The sequence below is a fragment of the Anomaloglossus baeobatrachus genome, chromosome 3 (genome assembly GCF_048569485.1).
Source record: "Anomaloglossus baeobatrachus isolate aAnoBae1 chromosome 3, aAnoBae1.hap1, whole genome shotgun sequence".
In the NCBI taxonomy this organism is placed as follows: Eukaryota; Metazoa; Chordata; class Amphibia; order Anura; family Aromobatidae; genus Anomaloglossus; species Anomaloglossus baeobatrachus.
The window spans coordinates 558,633,900-558,653,595 of NC_134355.1; the positions used below are offsets into that span (position 1 = coordinate 558,633,900).

General features: G+C 51.7%; 1 protein-coding gene across 2 annotated transcripts in view; it reads right to left on the reverse strand.

Moving 5' to 3' along the window:
- The window catches only part of DGKD (diacylglycerol kinase delta), a 180,296-nt gene that overhangs the window by 39,191 nt on the left and 121,409 nt on the right, over positions 1-19,696 (reverse strand). For both annotated transcript variants that reach the window (XM_075340845.1, XM_075340844.1), the window contains exons 17-20: positions 17,264-17,362; positions 17,081-17,177; positions 8,561-8,671; positions 8,370-8,466 (exon numbers count right to left, since the gene is read on the reverse strand). In XM_075340845.1, coding sequence (XP_075196960.1) covers positions 8,370-8,466; positions 8,561-8,671; positions 17,081-17,177; positions 17,264-17,362 — 404 coding nt within the window. The remainder of the gene's footprint in view (positions 1-8,369; positions 8,467-8,560; positions 8,672-17,080; positions 17,178-17,263; positions 17,363-19,696) is intronic.

Genomic DNA, 19,696 nt, shown 5'->3' on the forward strand with positions numbered 1-19,696 from the left:
TGGTCTCTGCCAGCATTTTTCAGGACCCATAACTTTTTGATTTTTCAATTGATGGCGATATGTTTGGGCTTTTTTGCATGTGTGACGCCCTGGACTAGTCAGGTTGTCCCAGGTAGTCCCATGCACACACACCCCCTCCCTAAAAAGTTGACATCAGCCAAACTTCAACACCTTGTCACCACCCTCCAGGTTTGATGTCCACACCAGGGGGGCGGAGCAAGGCGGTTGGCTCCGCCCACCGAGGAGTTCACAGGCCTGGAGGCGGGAAAAAGACACAAGTTCAGTGTGTAGTAGTCTAGTCTTGACAGTAAAGGAGAGAGGTCGAGTTCAAGGCAGACCTGTGTCCAGGCCTGCCAATAGTCTACTCAGGTGTCTGGGTCGGAGCCCAGTCACCTCTGGCAAGGAGGCAGACGGTGGTGGCCGCCTGCAGGAGCTGGGATTACAGCCAATAGAACCGTAGGGACCGGGGTCGGGCGGTAGCCCGCCGGTACCGAACCGGGGAACCGATTGGAAACCGGAGCACCAGGAGGGGTACTCAGACCCAGTACGAAGCCCCGAACCGACAGGGCCGAGTCAAATCAACTGATTGAGTACTGGACTTAAGGACCTTTCCCACACAAGACCCGTTAGAAGACAACAGCCCAACCATACAGGGTAAAGCCACCGCCAAGGTATAGAGACCCAAGAGGCCAGTGTCTGCGGGCAAACAGGGCTCTTCCGACACCCAGCAAGCCGGGGAGCGGACTACCGTTGCTTAGGCATAGGAGTCAAACATTCACACAAAGAGGTGCAGGAGAAAGGCGGAAACCACCAACCTGTTAAGGGAGCAGCTGCAGCCGGCTGCGGGCCCCGTTCATCATCCCATTTGGTTTACCAGAGACTCCAGTGTATTGTGTCATAGTGAGTACACCAGTGCCTTCGGGCCGCGCACCGCGCCGCACCAGCATGCGCCTGTCCCCACGCCTCAGCATTTCCCTCGGGCCCCCGGGACCATCACTCCCCTACCCACGGAGGGGTCAACACCAAGCTGCGCAACACCGTCCCTGGGGGGCCTAGTTAACGAAAGCGGTGGTGTCCAGCCATTCACCACAACCCGTGGGTGGCGTCACACACTGCGGCTCCGGCCGTGGAACTCCCCACCGAAGTCCCTGTGTGTAGCGCCAACCCCCTTGCAGAGCGACGTGACCCCGGGTCCGTGAGGAGCTCGAGCCACCCACCATACGAGTACGGATCCGAGCGGCTCGGCAGTCGCAGCCGAGCCCGCGGGGCGGTACACATGCTGCAGTATTCTTTTAATTGATTCCAATTTGGGGCACTATGTAATGGTTTAATCATTTTTTATTGCATTTTGGAGGAAGTTGAAGTGACTAAAAAGAAGGGAATTTTGTTTACTTACCGTAAATTCCTTTTCTTCTAGCTCCTATTGGGAGACCCAGACAATCGGGTGTATAGCTTCTGCCTCCGGAGGCCACACAAAGTATTACACTTTAAAAAGTGTAACCCCTCCCCTCTGCCTATACACCCTCCCGTGCATCACGGGCTCCTCAGTTTTGGTGCAAAAGCAGGAAGGAGGAAACTTATAAATTGGTCTAAGGTAAATTCAATCCGAAGGATGTTCGGAGAACTGAAAACCATGAACCATTCAACATGAACAACATGTGTACACAAAAGAACAAACAGCCGAAGGGAACAGGGGCGGGTGCTGGGTCTCCCAATAGGAGCTAGAAGAAAAGGAATTTACGGTAAGTAAACAAAATTCCCTTCTTCTTTGTCGCTCCATTGGGAGACCCAGACAATTGGGACGTCCAAAAGCAGTCCCTGGGTGGGTAAAAGAATACATCGATAAAAAGAGACGAAAACGACCCCCTCTTACAGGTGGGCAACCGCCGCCTGAAGTACTCGCCTACCTAGACTGGCGTCTGCCGAAGCATAGGTATGCACCTGATAGTGTTTCGTGAAAGTGTGCAGACTAGACCACGTAGCTGCCTGACACAACTGCTGAGCCGTAGCCCGGTGCCGCAATGCCCAGGACGCACCCACGGCTCTGGTAGAATGGGCGTTCAGCCCCAAAGGAAGCGGAAGCCCAGAAGAACGGTAGGCTTCAAGAATTGGTTCCTTGATCCACCGAGCCAAGGTTGACTTGGAAGCCTGCGAACCCTTACGCTGGCCAGCGACAAGGACAAAAAGCGCATCTGAACGGCGCAGGGGCGCCGTGCGAGACACGTAGAGCCGGAGTGCTCTCACCAGATCTAATGAGTGCAAATCCTTTTCACATTGGTGAATTGGATTAGGGCAAAATGAAGGTAAGGAGATATCCTGATTGAGATGAAAAGGAGATACCACCTTAGGGAGAAATTCTGGAACAGGACGCAGAACCACCTTATCCTGGTGAAAAACCAGGAAGGGGGCTTTGCATGACAGCGCTGCCAGCTCCGACACTCTACGGAGCGATGTAACTGCCACTAGAAATGCCACCTTCTGCGAAAGACGTGATAAAGAGACATCCCGCAGCGGCTCGAAAGGTGGTTTCTGAAGAGCCGTTAGCACCCTGTTAAGGTCCCAGGGTTCCAGCGGACGCTTGTAAGGTGGGACTATGTGGCAAACTCCCTGCAGGAACGTGCGGACCTGCGGAAGCCTGGCTAGACGCTTTTGAAAAAATACGGATAGCGCCGATACTTGGCCCTTGAGAGAGCCGAGAGACAACCCCTTGTCCATTCCGGATTGAAGGAATGAAAGAAAAGTGGGTAAGGCAAAAGGCCAGGGAGTAAAACCCTTATCAGAGCACCAGGATAAGAAGATCCTCCAAGACCTGTGATAGATCTTGGCGGACGTTGGTTTCCTGGCCTGTCTCATGGTGGCAATGACATCTTGAGATAACCCTGAGGACGCTATGAGCCAGGACTCAATGGCCACACAGTCAGGTTGAGGGCCACAGAATTCAGGTGGAAAAACGTCCCTTGTGACAGCAAGTCTGGGCGGTCTGGGAGCACCCACGGTTGACCCACCGTGAGATGCCACAGATCCGGGTACCACGACCGCCTCGGCCAATCTGGAGCGACTAGAATGGCGCGACGACAGTCTGACCTGATTTTGCGCAGCACTCTGGGCAGCATCGCCAGAGGAGGAAATACATAAGGCAGTCGAAACTGCGACCAATCCTGAACTAATGCGTCCGCCGCCAGAGCTCTGTGATCTTAAGACCGGGCCATGAATGCCGGGACTTTGTTGTTGTGCCGTGACGCCATGAGATCGACGTCCGGCGTTCCCCAGCGGCGACAGATCTCTCGAAACACGTCTGGGTGAAGAGACCATTCCCCCGCGTCCATGCCCTGACGACTGAGAAAATCTGCTTCCCAGTTTTCTACGCCCGGGATGTGAACTGCGGAGATGGTGGAAGCTGTGGCTTCCACCCACTGCAGAATCCGTCGGACTTCCTGGAAGGCTTGACGACTGCGAGTTCCGCCTTGGTGGTTGATGTATGCGACGGCAGTGGCGTTGTCCGACTGGATCCGGATCTGCCTGCCCTCCAGCCACCGATGAAAGGCCAATAGGGCTAGATACACTGCCCTTATCTCCAGAATATTGATCTGAAGGGATGACTATCGGAGTCCAGGTTCCCTGAGCCCTGTGGTGGAGAAAAAACCGCCCCCCACCCTGACAGGCTCGCGCCCGTGGTGACCACAGCCCAGGTTGGGGGTAGGAAGGATTTTCCCTGCGACAGAGAGTTGGGAAGGAGCCACCACTGAAGTGACATCTTGGTTGCAAGGGAAAGAGAGACGTTCCTGTCGAGGGAAGTCGACCTCCTGTCCCATTTGCGGAGAATGTCCCACTGGAGTGGCCGCAGATGGAATTGCGCGAAGGGCACTGCCTCCATCGCTGCCACCATCTTCCCCAAGAAGTGCATGAGGCGCCTCAAGGGGTGTGACTGACCCCGAAGAAGAGATTGCACCCCTGCCTGCAGCGAAAGCTGTTTGTCCAGCGGTAGCATGACTACCGCTGACTGAGTATGAAACTCCATCCCAAGGTACGTCAGTGATTGGGTCGGTGTCAACTTGGATTTTGGGAAGTTGATGATCCACCCGAACTGCTGGAGAGTCGCCAGAGCGACAGAAAGGCTGTTTTGACACGCCATCTGAGAGGGTGCCCTGACCAGAAGATCGTCTAAGTAGGGAATCACCGAGTGGCCCTGAGAGTGTAGGACCGCCACAACAGATGCCATGACCTTGGTGAACACCCGTGGGGCTGTCGCCAGGCCGAAAGGCAATGCCACGAACTGAAGGTGTTCGTCCCCGATGGCGAAACGCAAAAAGCGTTGATGTTCGGATGCGATCGGCACATGGAGATAAGCATCCTTGATGTCGATCGATGCTAGGAAGTCTCCTTGTGACATCGAAGCGATGACCGAGCAGAGAGATTCCATCCGAAACCGTCTGGTGCTCACATGTCTGTTGAGCAGTTTGAGGTCCAGAACGGGACGGAACGAGCCGTCCTTCTTTGGCACCACAAACAAGTTGGAGTAAAAGCCGCGACCATGTTCCTGGGGGGGAACAGGGATCACAACTCCTTCTGCCTTCAGAGCGTTCACCGCCTGAAAAAGTGCATCGGCCCGCTCGGGGGGCGGAGAGGTTCTGAAGAAACGAGTCGGGGGACGAGAGCTGAGTCTGCCTTCCATTCGCGCAGCCACATGGCCCTGCGGACTGCCACAGAGTTAGCGGATGCCACCGCTGTACGGCTAGCAGAGTCTAGAACTGCGTTCATGGCGTAGGAAGAAAAAGCTGACGCCTGAGAAGTCAAAGACGCAACCTGCGGAGCAGAATTACGTGTCACCGCATTAATCTCAGCCAGACAAGCTGAGATAGCTTGGAGTGCCCACACGGCTGCAAAAGCCGGGGCAAAAGACGCGCCCGTGGCTTCATAGATGGATTTCACCAGGAGCTCTATCTGCCTGTCAGTGGCATCCTTTAGCGATGAGCCATCTGCAACCGATACCACAGATCTAGCCGCCAATCTAGAGACTGGGGGATCCACCTTGGGACATTGAGCCCAACCCTTAACTACGTCAGAGGGGAAGGGGTAACGTGTGTCAGTAAGGCGCTTAGTAAAGCGCTTGTCCGGAACCGCTCTGGGCTTCTGGACAGCATCTCTGAAGTTAGAGTGATCGAAAAACGCACTTCGTGTACGTTTAGGGAACCGAAACTGGTGTTTCTCCTGCTGAGAAGTCGACTCCTCTACAGGTGGCGGCGGGGGAGATATATCTAACACCTGGTTGATGGACGAGATAAGGTCATTTACTATGGCGTCCCCTTCAGGTGTATCAAGATTGAGAGCAATGTCAGGGTCAGAGCCCTGAGCTGCGACGTCCGCCTCGTCCTCCAGAGAGTCCTCAAGCTGGGAACCCGAGCAGCGTGAAGAAGTCGGGGAAGATTCCCAGCGGGCCCGCTTAGCCGGTCTGGGACTGTGGTCCGGGCAGAAGTCCTCCACGTGAGACCTAGGGCCCCCCCTGGGAACGCGCTGCGGCGCGGACAGAGAGGGGCCTGGAGGCGACGATCCAACAGGGCCCGGGGCCTGTGTAAGGACCGGTCTGGACTGCAAAGCTTCAAGCAGCTTGGCAGACCATTTGTCCATAGACTGAGCCATGGATTGTGAGAGTGACTCAGAGAGTTTTTCAGCAAAAACGGCAAACTCTGTCCCTGCCGCCTGGACAGGGGGAGCAGGGAGGTCTACCTGAGCCGAGGGGCCCACTAGTGACCTAGGCTCCGGCTGAGCAAGCAAAACAGGGGTTGAGCATTGCTCACAGTGAGGGTAGGTGGAACCCGCAGGTAACTTAGCCGCACAAGAGGTACAGGTCGCAAAATAACCCTGTGCCTTGGCACCCTTGCTCCTTGTGGACGACATGCTGTTGTCTCCTAGGAGAGTGATCACTGAGGGTATATGGGAAAAGGTATATAGCCCGACCGAACAGAAATATATATATATATATATAGTATCTATTCCGGCACCCTAAGGGGACCAGCACCGGGTGACCGGTGTGGCTTACCGACCGCTAAAAAGCGGAGCGTGTGTCCTCCAGATTCCCTGCCTTAGGTCTCCCAGCGTTGCAGAGCTCTTTCATGGAAATCCTCCACCGGCAGAATGCCAAAAAAATGGCTGCCGGAGCTCTCTGGGGAGGAGTGGGGCCGTGGGCGGCGCTAGAAAAGTGCGGGAATCTGGAGTCCCCACAGTGATCAGTGAGGGGGGAGGAAACATACAGGATGCTCCGGCCCTCACATCCGACGTCAGGTCGGCAGTCCCGCCCTTACCCCTGGTAGACCGGCCCGGGGGCGGGAGTTTTGCTACTAGGCCGCAATTGAAGCCGGGGACTAAATTTAAGACCGCGGCCGACAAGCAGGCGCGGAAGTCCGCCGGCCGTCACAAATAAGCAGCTGCTGCAGCGTCCGGGATGAAGGCGCTCCGTGCACATCCCCCATGGGGACACAGAGTACCTTAGTGATGCAGGGCCCGGTCCCTGAGGATAAATAGACTCCTGTTCGACAGATTCCCACAGGGGCTGCGGAGGGAGCACGGTCCCAGTGAATGGATGACCGCTCAGGATCCCACTTCTCCCAGAGCCGCTAAGGGATGGTGAAGGAGACGGCATGAGGCTCCGGCCTTTGTACCCGCAATGGGTACTTCAACCTTAACAGCACCGCCGACGTAGTGGGGTGAGAAGGGAACATGCCGGGAGCCCCGTGGGGGCCCACTTTTCTTCCAACCGATATAACTAATATGAGAATGCATGAGTGGATGTGTGCCTCCTTCCACACAAAGCATAAAACTGAGGAGCCCGTGATGCACGGGAGGGTGTATAGGCAGAGGGGAGGGGTTACACTTTTTAAAGTGTAATACTTTGTGTGGCCTCCGGAGGCAGAAGCTATACACCCGATTGTCTGGGTCTCCCAATGGAGCGACAAAGAAAGTGCAATACTGGTATTCTGTTTTTCCGTTTATTTTATTTACCAAAGATTTTAATTACTTTTGTATTTTAATAGCCCCTTCATGCAGTACATTGCTCCTCTGCCCTCTCATGCAGTACATCGCTCCTCAGGCCCTTCAAGCAGTACATCGCTCCTCAGGCCTCTCATGCAGTACATCGCTCCTCAGGCCTCTCATGCAGTACATCGCTCCTCAGGCCTCTCATGCAGTACATTCCTCCTCAGCCCTCTCATGCAGTACATTGCTGCTCAGGCTCCTCGTGCAATACATCGCTCTTCAGCACCCTCATGTAGTACATCGCTCCTCAGGCTCTCATGCAGTACATCTCTCTTCAGGACCCTCATGCAGTACATCGCTTATCAGCTCTCATATGCAGTACATCGCTCCTTAGCCACCTTTTGCAGTATATCACTCCTCAGCTCCCTCTCGCAGTACATCACTCCTCAGCCCCCTCTCGCAGTACATCACTCCTCAGCCTTCTCCCACAGTACATCACTCCTCAGCCACCTCCTGCAATACATCAATCCTCACTCCTTCTTGCAGTACATTGTTCAACAGCCCCCTTCTGTAGTACATTGCTGCTTAGCTACCCCAAAATAATTACATCACTCCACAGCCCTCTCCTCCAATACAACGCCCAACATCCCCCTACTGCAGAACATTACACCCCAGCCCGCTCCTGCAGTACAACCCTCCTCAGTCACCTATTGCGGTATATCAATCCACAGCCCTGTTCTGCAGTACATCGCAACTTACAATCAGAGTGTAGTTGCCGGTGATGATTTGACTGTTGCACTCTGAATTCTGCTGTAAGTGGTGATAGCAGTTACAGGCTTCAGTGCTGCGGTTGTGACTTTTTCCAGCAGTGAGAATAGCTCAGCAGCATGTCATTAGTAGTGCAATGCCAGGTTCCCTGACCTGTCCTCACTGCCACTGCCCTGGTACCTGGACCTGCTGTCACCGCTCACTGCTGAACAATATAAGAAGCAGTGACAAAGGGGAATTACAGATCAGCGCGCATTGCTGGTTATCAATATAATGGCACTTGGGTCTCCCCACAGCTGTGAACTGTGCATGACAGGGGCTGTGCACAGTTTATGGCCAATGAGGCCAAGGCATTTGAGATAGGGTCAGTCTGATATTATGTCCTATGTCTGCCATATGAAAAATAAAAAATAAAATATCACGCCTAATAATGTTTTAAAGTTTAAAATATACATATTAACATAAATATAAATAAAACTCATTAATAGCGAAAAAAAAATTGGGATAGATTATCTACATTTTGGCCACGTCACACACAAACAACTCAATAGTGCAAAGGTCACAGAATCGGAAAGAGAATAGGGACAGAGAAGAGGAGACCGACGGGTTAGGACGAGCGTCCACATACGAACCTCCAGGAGAACCCTCTGCTCCAGGTTCTTGTACGTCCTCTGCACTAACTCTTTAGTCCCCAGCACTCCATACCACATCATATTCTTTGTACGACTTCTGTCAATGACAAAACACATTAAATTAATGGAACACACAATCCATTTCAAGGGTCTCTGCAGTGCAGCAATGTCCCCTTATAGCCATTCCTCACCTACACTTCTTCGGGTGCTCATCCCTTTTATTGTTAAAATCCAGGGAGATTTTTGCGTCCAGACCAATCCCAAAGTAATTATTCATCACGCACTTTTCTGTATAGCAATCCCTGAGGAACAGAAAAGCATGAAACATCACCCATATCATTAACTTATTTCTGATTGCCTATATAGTCCTAATATATTCCACAGTCCCACAAACTAGGGTGGAAGTCCCAGAGCAAATGTCAATTTTGCTAGATGTGTAGTAGGTGGCCGAGCCCCAGCAACGTAAATAATGGTATTGTCTTGTATTTTATGTTTGTGTGATAAAGCAATGTGAATTTATGTATAAATTATATGTGATAGATTTTAGGGAAGAAGACAGGTTTTACATGAAGTGGAGTTTAGAATGGATTTTATAATAAGAAATGTTGCCATCTAGTGGCTATTTTAGGTAATGCAAAACGCAGCACACAGCGCATTAAGGTTGTAGGTATGATTTTTCGATAAGATAGGGTTAATGATAATGAGAGGAGGGGAATGAGTATTAATCCGGCCATTTTAGGGTCGAGAGGTAGAGTGGATTGGAACAGGAGAGAACGTGGGCCTAGGGCCGGGTGCTAGTGCTGGAACGAGAGCCCAGCTCTTAAGATCTGGAGCCCACGGCTCACCCTGGCGGGCTCAGACAAGTCTTCCAAGGGTGAAATGGGCAAGGAATGGAAAGAGGGACAAGGAGACGGTCCCAAGGCAATAAGGAATACGTCAGAACGGTGAGGGAAACTGACAGAGAATACCAGGCAGTGGTCGCTATACCCATATTGGGAGGGTTAAGGTAGAGTCACACTTGCGTATGACTCGCACAAGTGCAGTGAGAAAATCTCGCATTGCACTCGGCCCCATATAAGACAATGCTGCAGCTCAGATCTGCAAGTTTTTCCTCAGTCCGATTAGGGAGCATCATGCTGCGATTGTCTGTGAGAGCCATGTCACTTGCACCCATACAAGTGTATGGGTGCGAGAGAAATATTGGACTGCACTCCGATGTCATCCAAGTGCAGTGCAATATACGCACAGGCTGACAATGGAGGAGATAGGGAGATTAATCCCACCCTCTCCTCTGGAGCTGTGATCAGATCTCAGGAATGGACCATAGTCGTATGACACTCTGCTCATGCTCGCAGCAGAGCGGGAGTTGAGGGTCATTAGCAAATCACATCCGATGCTCTCGCATCAGAAGCGATACGCTAGTGTGACTCCAGCCTTAGGAGAAGACAGAAAGACAATTCCCTCAGCTAGGGTGGTTAAGAAAACCCTGCTGTGGCATGGTTTCTTCACAGTGGTCTCTGCGTCAGCACGCAGGAAGGTGAATGGAGCCCTAGGAAAGCAAGTGAGTGCCAAGCACCCCAGAGTCATACACACACACACACACACACACACACACACACACACAGGTATCCCTAAGAATAGAGGCGTAGCGACTGAGCGGCCTGGCACTGTCTTCACACATAAGCTACAGATAAAGGCAAATAGTGGTATCACTGTACAGGAGCTTTTTCCCTTATAAAAATGGTACAATTTTTATAGAGATCCAATATGCCAGTAGCAACCATATACAAATCAGGCTTAAAGTGCACTGGGGGAGTGTCAAAGAACCTGTCTCCAGATTTGGGGCCTATAAGCTGCGGCCACCACCAGTGGGCTCTTATATAAAGCAATCTAGCACTACAATACTTTGAGTTGCCCTGAGCAGGGAAGATCAAAGTGCGCCTGCGCAGGACCTCATGGCCGGTGAGTGTGGATGACGTAGGATGCGTCATGCACCCTGGCTTCAGAAGAAGGAAAACAAAGATGGCCAAAAGAAGAGGCGTTGGTCCCGGAGAACGGAGACAACCAATCGACCAGTCTGCACCGGAGTGACCTCCTAAGTATTATAAAGTGTTTTTTATGTTCTACACAGCGGCCTGGGCTCTTATGTACAGCATGTTAGATGCTATATATAAGAACCCACTGGTGGTGGCCGCAGCTTATAGGCCCCAAATCTGGTCGCAGGTTCCCTTTAACTGCCTTTTTTCAAGTGCACTGACCCCTAGTGTTTTCCAGCCTGATTTGCATATATTTCTCATGGTTGGCACTGGATCTCTACAAAAAAGAGAATTTTGTTTACTTACCGTAAATTCTTTTTCTTATAGTTCCGACATGGGAGACCCAAACCATGGGTGTATAGCTTCTGCCTCCGGAGGACACACAAAGTACTACACTCAAATGTGTAGCTCCTCCCTCCGGGCTATATACACCCCCTGGATGACAATCTACCCAGTTCAGTGCAAAAGCTGAAGGAGGACATCCACCCATAAGTAGAGATAGAGTAAACTCGGAATAACCGTAACTCTGACTACTAACAACAGCCGGTGAAACACACGGAACAAAAAAACTGCCAACAGGCAACAGGGAGGGTGCTGGGTCTCCCATGTCGGAACTATAAGAAAAAGAATTTACGGTAAGTAAACAAAATTCTCTTTTTCTTTATCGTTCCTTATGGGAGACCCAAACCATGGGACGTTCCAAAGCAGTCCATGGGTGGGAATAAACCAACTGAGAAGTAGGCGAAACCTAACTTCACAAATGGGCGACAGCCGCCTGAAGAATGCGTCTGCCCAAGCTCGCATCTGCCGAAGCATGAGCATGCACTTGGTAGTGCTTCGAAAAAGTGTGCAGACTGGACCACGTGGCAGCCTGACAAACCTGCTGAGCCGTAGCCTGGTGCCTGAAAGCCCAGGAGGCACCGACAGCTCTGGTCGAGTGCGCCTTAATCCCTGGCGGGGGAGGCACCTGAGAACACTGGTAGGCATCGGTGATAGCCGACCTGATCCAACGAGCTAGGGTCGGTTTAGAAGCAGCGAGACCCTTGCGCTGACCAGTGGTTAGCACAAAAAGTGAGGTGCACCGCCTAAAAACGGCGGTGCGTGACACATAGATTCGGAGCGCCCGCACCAAATCCAAGGTATGCAACGCCTTTTCAAAGCGATGCACAGGGGCCGGACAAAGAGAAGGCAATGAAATGTCCTGGTTAAGGTGGAAAGGAGACACCACCTTAGGGAGAAAGTCCGGAGACGGACGAAGAACCACCTTGTCTTGGTGAAACACCAAAAAGGGGGATTCCGAAGAGAGCGCAGCCAAATCAGAGACTCTCCTGAGAGAAGTTATGGCTACTAGAAAAACAACTTTGTGAAAGTCGAAACAAGGGAACCTCCCTGAGGGGCTCAAAGGGGGGTTTCTGTAAGGCCGTGAGGACCAGATTAAGGTCCCAGGGATCCAAGGGCCGCCGGTAAGGAGGAATGATGTGAGATGCGCCCTGCATGAAAGTGCGCACCTGAGCCAGTCGGGCGATACGCCGCTGGAACAATACCGACAGAGCCGACACCTGTCCCTTGAGGGAATTGAGGGACAGTCCTAGCTGTAGACCGGACTGTAGAAAAGACAGGATGGTCGGCAGGGAGAACGGCCAAGGAGCATGGTCGGAAGAGCGACACCAGGACAGGAAAATCCTCCAAGTCCTGTGGTAAATCTTGGCCGAGGAAGACTTCCGAGCCTGAGTCTTGGTGGAGAGGACCTCAGAGGGAATGCCTGAAGCCGTTAGGATCCAGGACTCAAGAGCCACGCCGTCAATCTGAGAGCCGCAGAATTCTGGCGGAAGAACGGACCTTGAGAGAGAAGGTCTGGGCGGTCCGGGAGATGCCACGGCACCTCTACGGACAGACGGAGCAGGTCTGGGTACCAAGCTCGCCTGGGCCAGTCCGGAGCAATGAGTATGACTCGACGGCCCTCCATTCTGATCTTGCGCAGAACCCTGGGCAAGAGCGCTAGAGGGGGAAACACATAGGCCAGACGGAACTGAGACTAATCTTGAACCAGTGCGTCTGCTGCGAAGGCTTGAGGATCGTGGGAGCGAGCCACGTAAACCGGAATCTTGTTGTTGTGCCGTGATGCCATTAGGTCCACTTCCGGAGTGCCCCACTTGCGGCAGATTGATCTGAACACTGACGGGTGCAGGGCCCACTCGCCGCTGTCCACGGTTTGACGGCTGAGGTAATCGGCCTCCCAGTTTTCCACGCCTGGGATGTGGACTGCAGACATGGTGGACTTTGAGTCCTCCGTCCACTGGAGGATTCGTTGAACCTCCAACATCGCCAGACGGCTGTGAGTCCCGCCCTGGTGATTGATGTAGACAACCGCTGTCGCGTTGTCCGACTGAACTCGAATGTGCTTGCCCGCCAACAGGTGGTGAAAGGCTAGGAGAGCTAGAAACACAGCTCTGATCTCCAGCACATTGATCGAGAGGGCTGATTCGGACGGAGTCCAAGTGCCCTGTGCTCGGTGATGGAGAAATACTGCTCCCCAACCGGAGAGGCTGGCATCCGTGGTGAGGATCACCCAGGACGGAGTCAGGAAGGAGCGTCCCTGAGACAGAGAGAGGGGCCGAAGCCACTACTGAAGGGAGCTCCTGGTGTGTGACGACAGAGCCACCTGCCTGTGCAAGGAAAAGATCCGCTTGTCCCAACAGCGGAGAATGTCCAGCTGCAGGGGACGCAGATGGAACTGAGCAAAGGGAACCGCTTCCATGGACGCCACCATCTGACCCAGCACCTGCATGAGGTGTCTGATGGAATGACAGCGGTGCCTCAGCAGAGAGCGCACCGCCAGACGAAGGGACTGCTGTTTGACTAAGGGCAACTTGACAAGTGCCGGCAGAGTCTCGAATTGCATCCCTAGGTACAAAAGCACCTGGGTCGGGATCAGAGTGGACTTGGGCAGGTTGACAAGCCACCCGAACTGAACTAGCGTGGCGAGAGTGAGAGAGACACTCCGCTGGCAGTCTGCACTGGATGAGGCCTTGACTAGAAGGTCGTCCAGGTAAGGAATCACTGCCAACCCCTGGAGGTGCAGGACCGCAACCACTGCTGCCATGACCTTGGTGAATACTCGAGGGGCCGTGGCTAAGCCGAAGGGGAGAGCCACGAATTGGAAATGTTCCTCTCCGATCGCAAAGCGTAGCCAACGCTGGTGTGAAACCGCAATAGGCACATGCAGATAGGCATCTCTGATGTCGATGGATGCCAGAAAATCTCCTTGGGTCATTGAGGCAATGACCGATCTCAGAGATTCCATGCGAAAGTGCCGCACCTGAACATGCTTGTTGAGAAGCTTGAGATCCAGGATGGGTCGGAAGGAACCGTCCTTTTTGGGGACTAGAAAGAGGTTTGAGTAGAAACCGCTGAACCGTTCCCGGGCGGGAACCGGAACAATTACACCGTTGGCCTGCAGGGATGCCACGGCCTGAGAGAAGGCGGCGGCTTTGGAGCAGGGGGGGGTGGACAGAAAAAATCTGTTTGGCGGGCTGGAAGAAAATTGTATCCTGTAGCCGTGGGAGATGATATCCCGCACCCACTGATCGGAGACGTGTTGCAACGACACGTCTCCAAAGTGGGAGAGCCTGCCACCGACCAAGGACGTTGCTGGCGCGGCTAGATAGTCACGAGGAAGCTGCCTTAGTGGCAGCGGCTCCTCCGGTCTTTTGAGGACGCGGCTTTGCGCGCCAGTTGGATTTACGATCCTTGGCTGCGGTAGTGGACGAGGCCGAGGGCTTAGAGGACGACCAGTTAGAGGAACGAAAGGAACGAAACCTCGATTGGTTCCTGCCCTGGACAGGTTTCTTGGGTTTAGCTTGTGGCAGGGAAGTACTCTTCCCGCCAGTAGCTTCCTTAATTATGTCATCCAGCTGTTCCCCAAACAGCCGGGACCCAGCAAAAGGGAGACTCGCAAGGTACTTCTTAGAGGAAGCGTCTGCTTTCCACTCTCGAAGCCACAAGATCCTGCGGATCGCGAGGGAGTTAGCGGAGGCCACCGCAGTGCGGTGAGAAGCCTCCAGGATGGCAGACATGGCGTAGGATGCAAAAGCCGAAGCTTGAGAAGTTAAGGCATCCGTCTCAGGAATAGAGTCCCTGGAGAGGGAATGAATCTCCGCCAGAGAGGCAGAGACTGCCTTAAGAGCCCACACTGCCGCAAAAGACGGGGAGAACGAGGCTCCTGCCGCCTCATATACAGACTTGGCCAGAAGGTCAACCTGGCGGTCAGTGGGATCCTTAAGAGAATTGCCTGCCATCAGCCACAGCTACGACTGTGCGGGCTGAGATTCTGGACACCGGAGGGTCTACCTTTGGGGACTGGGCCCAGTCCTTAACCACCTCCGGTGGAAAAGGAAAACGGTCATCTGAACTACGCTTCAGAAATCGTTTGTCAGGACAGGCCCTGGGCTTGTTAACAGTGGTCTGAAAGCTGGAGTGGTTAAAAAACATACTCCTAGGTTTCTTAGGAGAGGTAAACTGGTGTACCTCTACCAGAGAGGGTTGTTCCTCTGACTCTTGTGGGTTGAGGTTCAGTACGGAGTTAATGGACGCAATCAAGTCACTAACATCCGCATCACCCTCAGACAAGTCAATGGGGTACATAGAGGCAGCGTCTGAGCCCACAGTAAACGAATCTTCCTCGCCCTGCACCTCGGCCTGTGAATCAGAGCCGTGGGACGAGGAAGGAGAAGGTTCCCTGCGTCTCCGTTTAGGGGGACGGGGTCCTAGGACATGCTCTGAGGGCTCTGCAGAGCTAGGAGCCGCAGAGACACCCTGAGAGGGGGGCTGATGCATGGACAGCAGTGTCCGGGACAGCTGCCCCATGGAGTCGGGAAAAGACTGGGAAATAGCTTGTGAAAAGGAAGCTACCCAAGCCGGGGGTTCAGCCACCTGGGCCGGAGCAGCCAGAGGGACCCCTGAGGCGGCTCCAGGCTGAGACACAAACATGTTAGCACAGGCATCACAATGTGGGTATGTGCTTGGCTCTGGCAGAATGAGCTTACACGCAGTGCATATAGCATACATGTTTGCAGCCTTGCTCCTAGTGACAGACATGCTGCTGAGGTGGAAGCTCTGCAGCCAGAATACACTCCTGTAGAATGCCTGAGAGTGTAATAAAAGTGCACAACCAGAGGTTGTGGCTTACCAGCCCGTGCTCTCTGTGTGCCCTCCGGATTCCACCGCTCTCCTATGAAGCGTCAGCCTTCCAAACAGTATGCAGCTGCAGCATCCAGCGCCCTCCAGTGTAAGAACGCTGAGAAAATGGCGCTGGGAGAAAGAGAGGGGGCGTGTATAAGCCCACGAGCGGGAAAAACGGAGGGCAGAGAGATACAGGAAGAAATACAGGGGAGGGAACATCTCCCCAGAGAGGAGTGCCCTCCCCTCTGCTGGTCGGGCGGTGGGCGGCGCTGTATGCAAAACATGCAGAGAAGCCAAAACCGAAACTAGGCCCAAACTGAAGCCGGGGCCTAGATTTTAAAATGCGGCCGACGAGCAGGCACCTTCGGCGCGGTTCTCCGGGGAAACCCCCAGAACCGGCCGGAATTTACAGTAACGCTAAAACACATACTGTCCCCCTAATAAAAGTACCCGGGACCCCTGAAAAACGTCTCAATACTTAGCTTTTTGAGACGCAGGGCCATGTCCCTGGAGAGGGGGGAAATGCTCCTTCCAGCAGGAACCAGACAGGGCTGCGGATGGAGACCGGTCTTCTGCAAGCAGAGAGGACCGTGGAGGCTCCCACTTCAAACAGAGCCTCGACAGAGGGTGTGAAGGAGCGCGGCATGTGAAGGCTCCAGCCTTATAAAGTCAACCTTAACAGCACCCGACAGAGTGGGGTGTGAAGGGACATGCCGGGAGTCCAGACTGGACCCGCTTTTCTTCCAAATCTTTAAAATTAAAATAAAAAAATATCAGAGAATGCAAGTGTGTGTACCTCCTGAAACACAAAGCATTGAACTGGATAGATTGTCATCCAGGGGGTGTATATAGCCCGGAGGGAGGAGCTACACATTTCAGTGTAGTACTTTGTGTGTCCTCCGGAGGCAGAAGCTATACACCCATGGTTTGGGTCTCCCATAAGGAACGATAAAGAAATAAAAGGATAATTTTTAGTGGGGGGAAAAGCACCTATACAGCCTTCCACTACATCCGAATGTAATAACATGCTGACAGTTTCCTTTTACAGTTAATTCGACAATCACTGGTAGCTTTACATGGCATATGAAGCAAGTGAATACAATTCTCATGACCTAAGCCTTTCAATGAATGTGTAATATTGAAGCAAGAGTGTGAAAAGCTACGATAAAAGGAGGACGGATAGGAACATTTGTCCCATCCAGCAGCAAACACCTAGGACCATGTGGCGTTTGCTACCGTTATAAGGTGAGAAGTTATCACAAATGACAGATTAAAGATAACAAGGCAGAATAAATGAAATAAAAGCTTCCTCTTAATGTGGGGATTTATCTGCACACGCAGCACTGGTATAATTTATCTAATCTCTTGAGGCTCAGCGTCATGACCTAGCCGAAGGCGGATATTGCGGCAAGAGCTTGTAAATGGATCAGGAGAGTCATTTCTACTTGACTGAGCCATTATCACCCTTCTGATGTTCTTATCAGCTGCACTTACAAGTTATCAGGTTCGGCGCTAAAGGAATCTGCATTAATCAGGAGACGGTTCACGAGAGAGTTCACTGGTAAAGATGTCGTCATTCCCGGTCTTATACCTGCAAATAATAGAAGAAGCCCTGTGACTACTGGTATACTCTCTGGCCAGAAAAGACTCCCAATACATTTCTAGTAAAGGTCTTACTGGGGTATATATGGTCCCCCTGAGAGTTGGCATTAGGCAGCGATGCGGTGGCTCCTGCGGACAGACTGACTTTGCTGGAATTTTTTTCTGGCTTGGAACCTGAAACGACACCCAAAATATTGCATCAGCACTAAAAAAAGAAGACCGGAAACATCTTTTATTTTCACAATATGAACATTTTCCATAGTACAGATCCTTTTCCTAGCTCCTGTTTGAAGTTTACATATTTATATACTTTTCAATAGAAAATAGCCAGTTAAATATTTCAAGAAAATCCCAGTGAATAGGATGGGTCTTTACCAACCATCTTTGAATGAATGGTCCCCCCCCCCCAGCTACTGATCATGGGCCTAGGCCCACGCTTGCCCTGAACCCGCCATGGCGAAGGCTGGCGACAGCGCTAGTCTCCCCACTGCAATAATCCAACACAAGGGAAGGAAGACAGAAAGGGGAAAACAGACACAAAAAGGAAAAAAAAAAACAAGCAATCTCAAGGGCCATCGGGTCCAACCTCCTGCGAGTGCAGGCTTTCCTAAATCATCCAAGATATATGTTTATCTAGCTCCGCTTGAAGATTTCCATTGATGGAGAGCTCACCACCTCCTGTGGTAGCCTGTTCCACTCTGACTGCACTCACTGTCAGAAAGTTTTTCCTAATGTCTAATCTGAATCTTCTTCCTTTTAGTGTCATTCCATTGTTTCTTGTACTTCCTTGTGCTAATGAGAATAGGGTAGTTCCCTCTGCACTGTGACTACCTTTCAGATATTTGTAGACCGCTATTAAGTCTCCTCTCAGCTTTCTCTTTTTTGCAAACTAAACATTCTTACTTCTTTTAGCCGTCTTCATATGACATGGTTTGCAGACCTTTTATCATCTTGGTTGCTCTTCTCTGGACTTGCTCCAATATATTGATGTCTTTCTTGAATTAGGGCGCCCAGAATTGTACACAGTATTCAAGGTGGGGTCTGACCAGGGCAGAGGATAGGGGAATAATTACCTCTCTTGATCTAGATTCAATGCTTGTCTTGATACATCCCAGAATTTTGTTGGCCTTTTTAGCTGTAGCCTCGCATTGTTGGCTCATGTTGACTCTGGGATCTACTATTATACCCAACTCCTTTTCCTTGGTGCTATCACCAAGTTCTATTCCTCCTATACTATATATGCTTTTTATATTTCTTTTACTCCGATGTAGGGCTTTGCATTTGTTCCTGTTTAACAAGATTTTGCTTGCCTCGGCCCAATACGCTCTCTTTCCTTTCCAGTAATTCCGTTCTCCAGATCATTTTCTAAAAGATATTAAACAGTCCTGGGCCCAGGACAGAGCCTTACGGCACCCCGCTTTTGATGTTCCTCCAGTTTGATCTGTACACCCTATTATTATTATTTGTTGTGCCCGATCATTAAGCCAGTACTGAATCCATCAAACTGATTTTTTGTCGATATCGTACTTGATAATTTTTTCAGTTAGGATGTTATGAAATACTTTATCAAATGCCTTACTGAAGTCAAGGTATACTATATCCACGGCATTACCCCGGTCCAGCCATTCAGTGACTTTGTAGTCACTTGTCTTAACATAAGATGTTAAAGGGAACCTGTCACCAGATTTGGGGCCTATAAGCTGCGGCCACCACCAGTGGGCTCTTATATACAGCATCTAACATGCTATGTGTAGAACATAAAGAAGGGAATTTTGTTTACTTACCGTAAATTCCTTTTCTTCTAGCTCCAATTGGGAGACCCAGACAATTGGGTGTATAGCTTCTGCCTCCGGAGGCCACACAAAGTATTACACTTAAAAGTGTAAAGCCCCTCCCCTTCTGCCTATACACCCCCCGTGCATCACGGGCTTCTCAGTTTTGGTGCAAAAGCAAGAAGGAGGAAAAGTTATAAATTGGTTTAAAGTAAATTCAATCCGAAGGAATTTCGGAGAACTGAAACCATTCAACATGAACAACATGTGTACACAAAGAACAACAGCCCGAAGGTAACAGGGGCGGGTGCTGGGTCTCCCAATTGGAGCTAGAAGAAAAGGAATTTACGGTAAGTAAACAAAATTCCCTTCTTCTTTGTCGCTCCATTGGGAGACCCAGACAATTGGGACGTCCAAATGCAGTCCCTGGGTGGGTAAAATAATACCTCGTAATAGAGCCGTAAAACGGCCCTTTCCTACAGGTGGGCAACCGCCGCCTGAAGGACTTGCCTACCTAGGCTGGCATCCGCCGAAGCATAGGTATGCACCTGATAGTGTTTCGTGAAAGTGTGCAGGCTCGACCAGGTAGCCGCCTGACACACCTGCTGAGCCGTAGCCTGGTGCCGCAAAGCCCAGGACGCACCCACGGCTCTGGTAGAATGGGCTTTCAGCCCTGAGGGAACCGGAAGCCCAGAAGATAGGTAAGCTTCGAGAATTGGTTCCTTGATCCACCGAG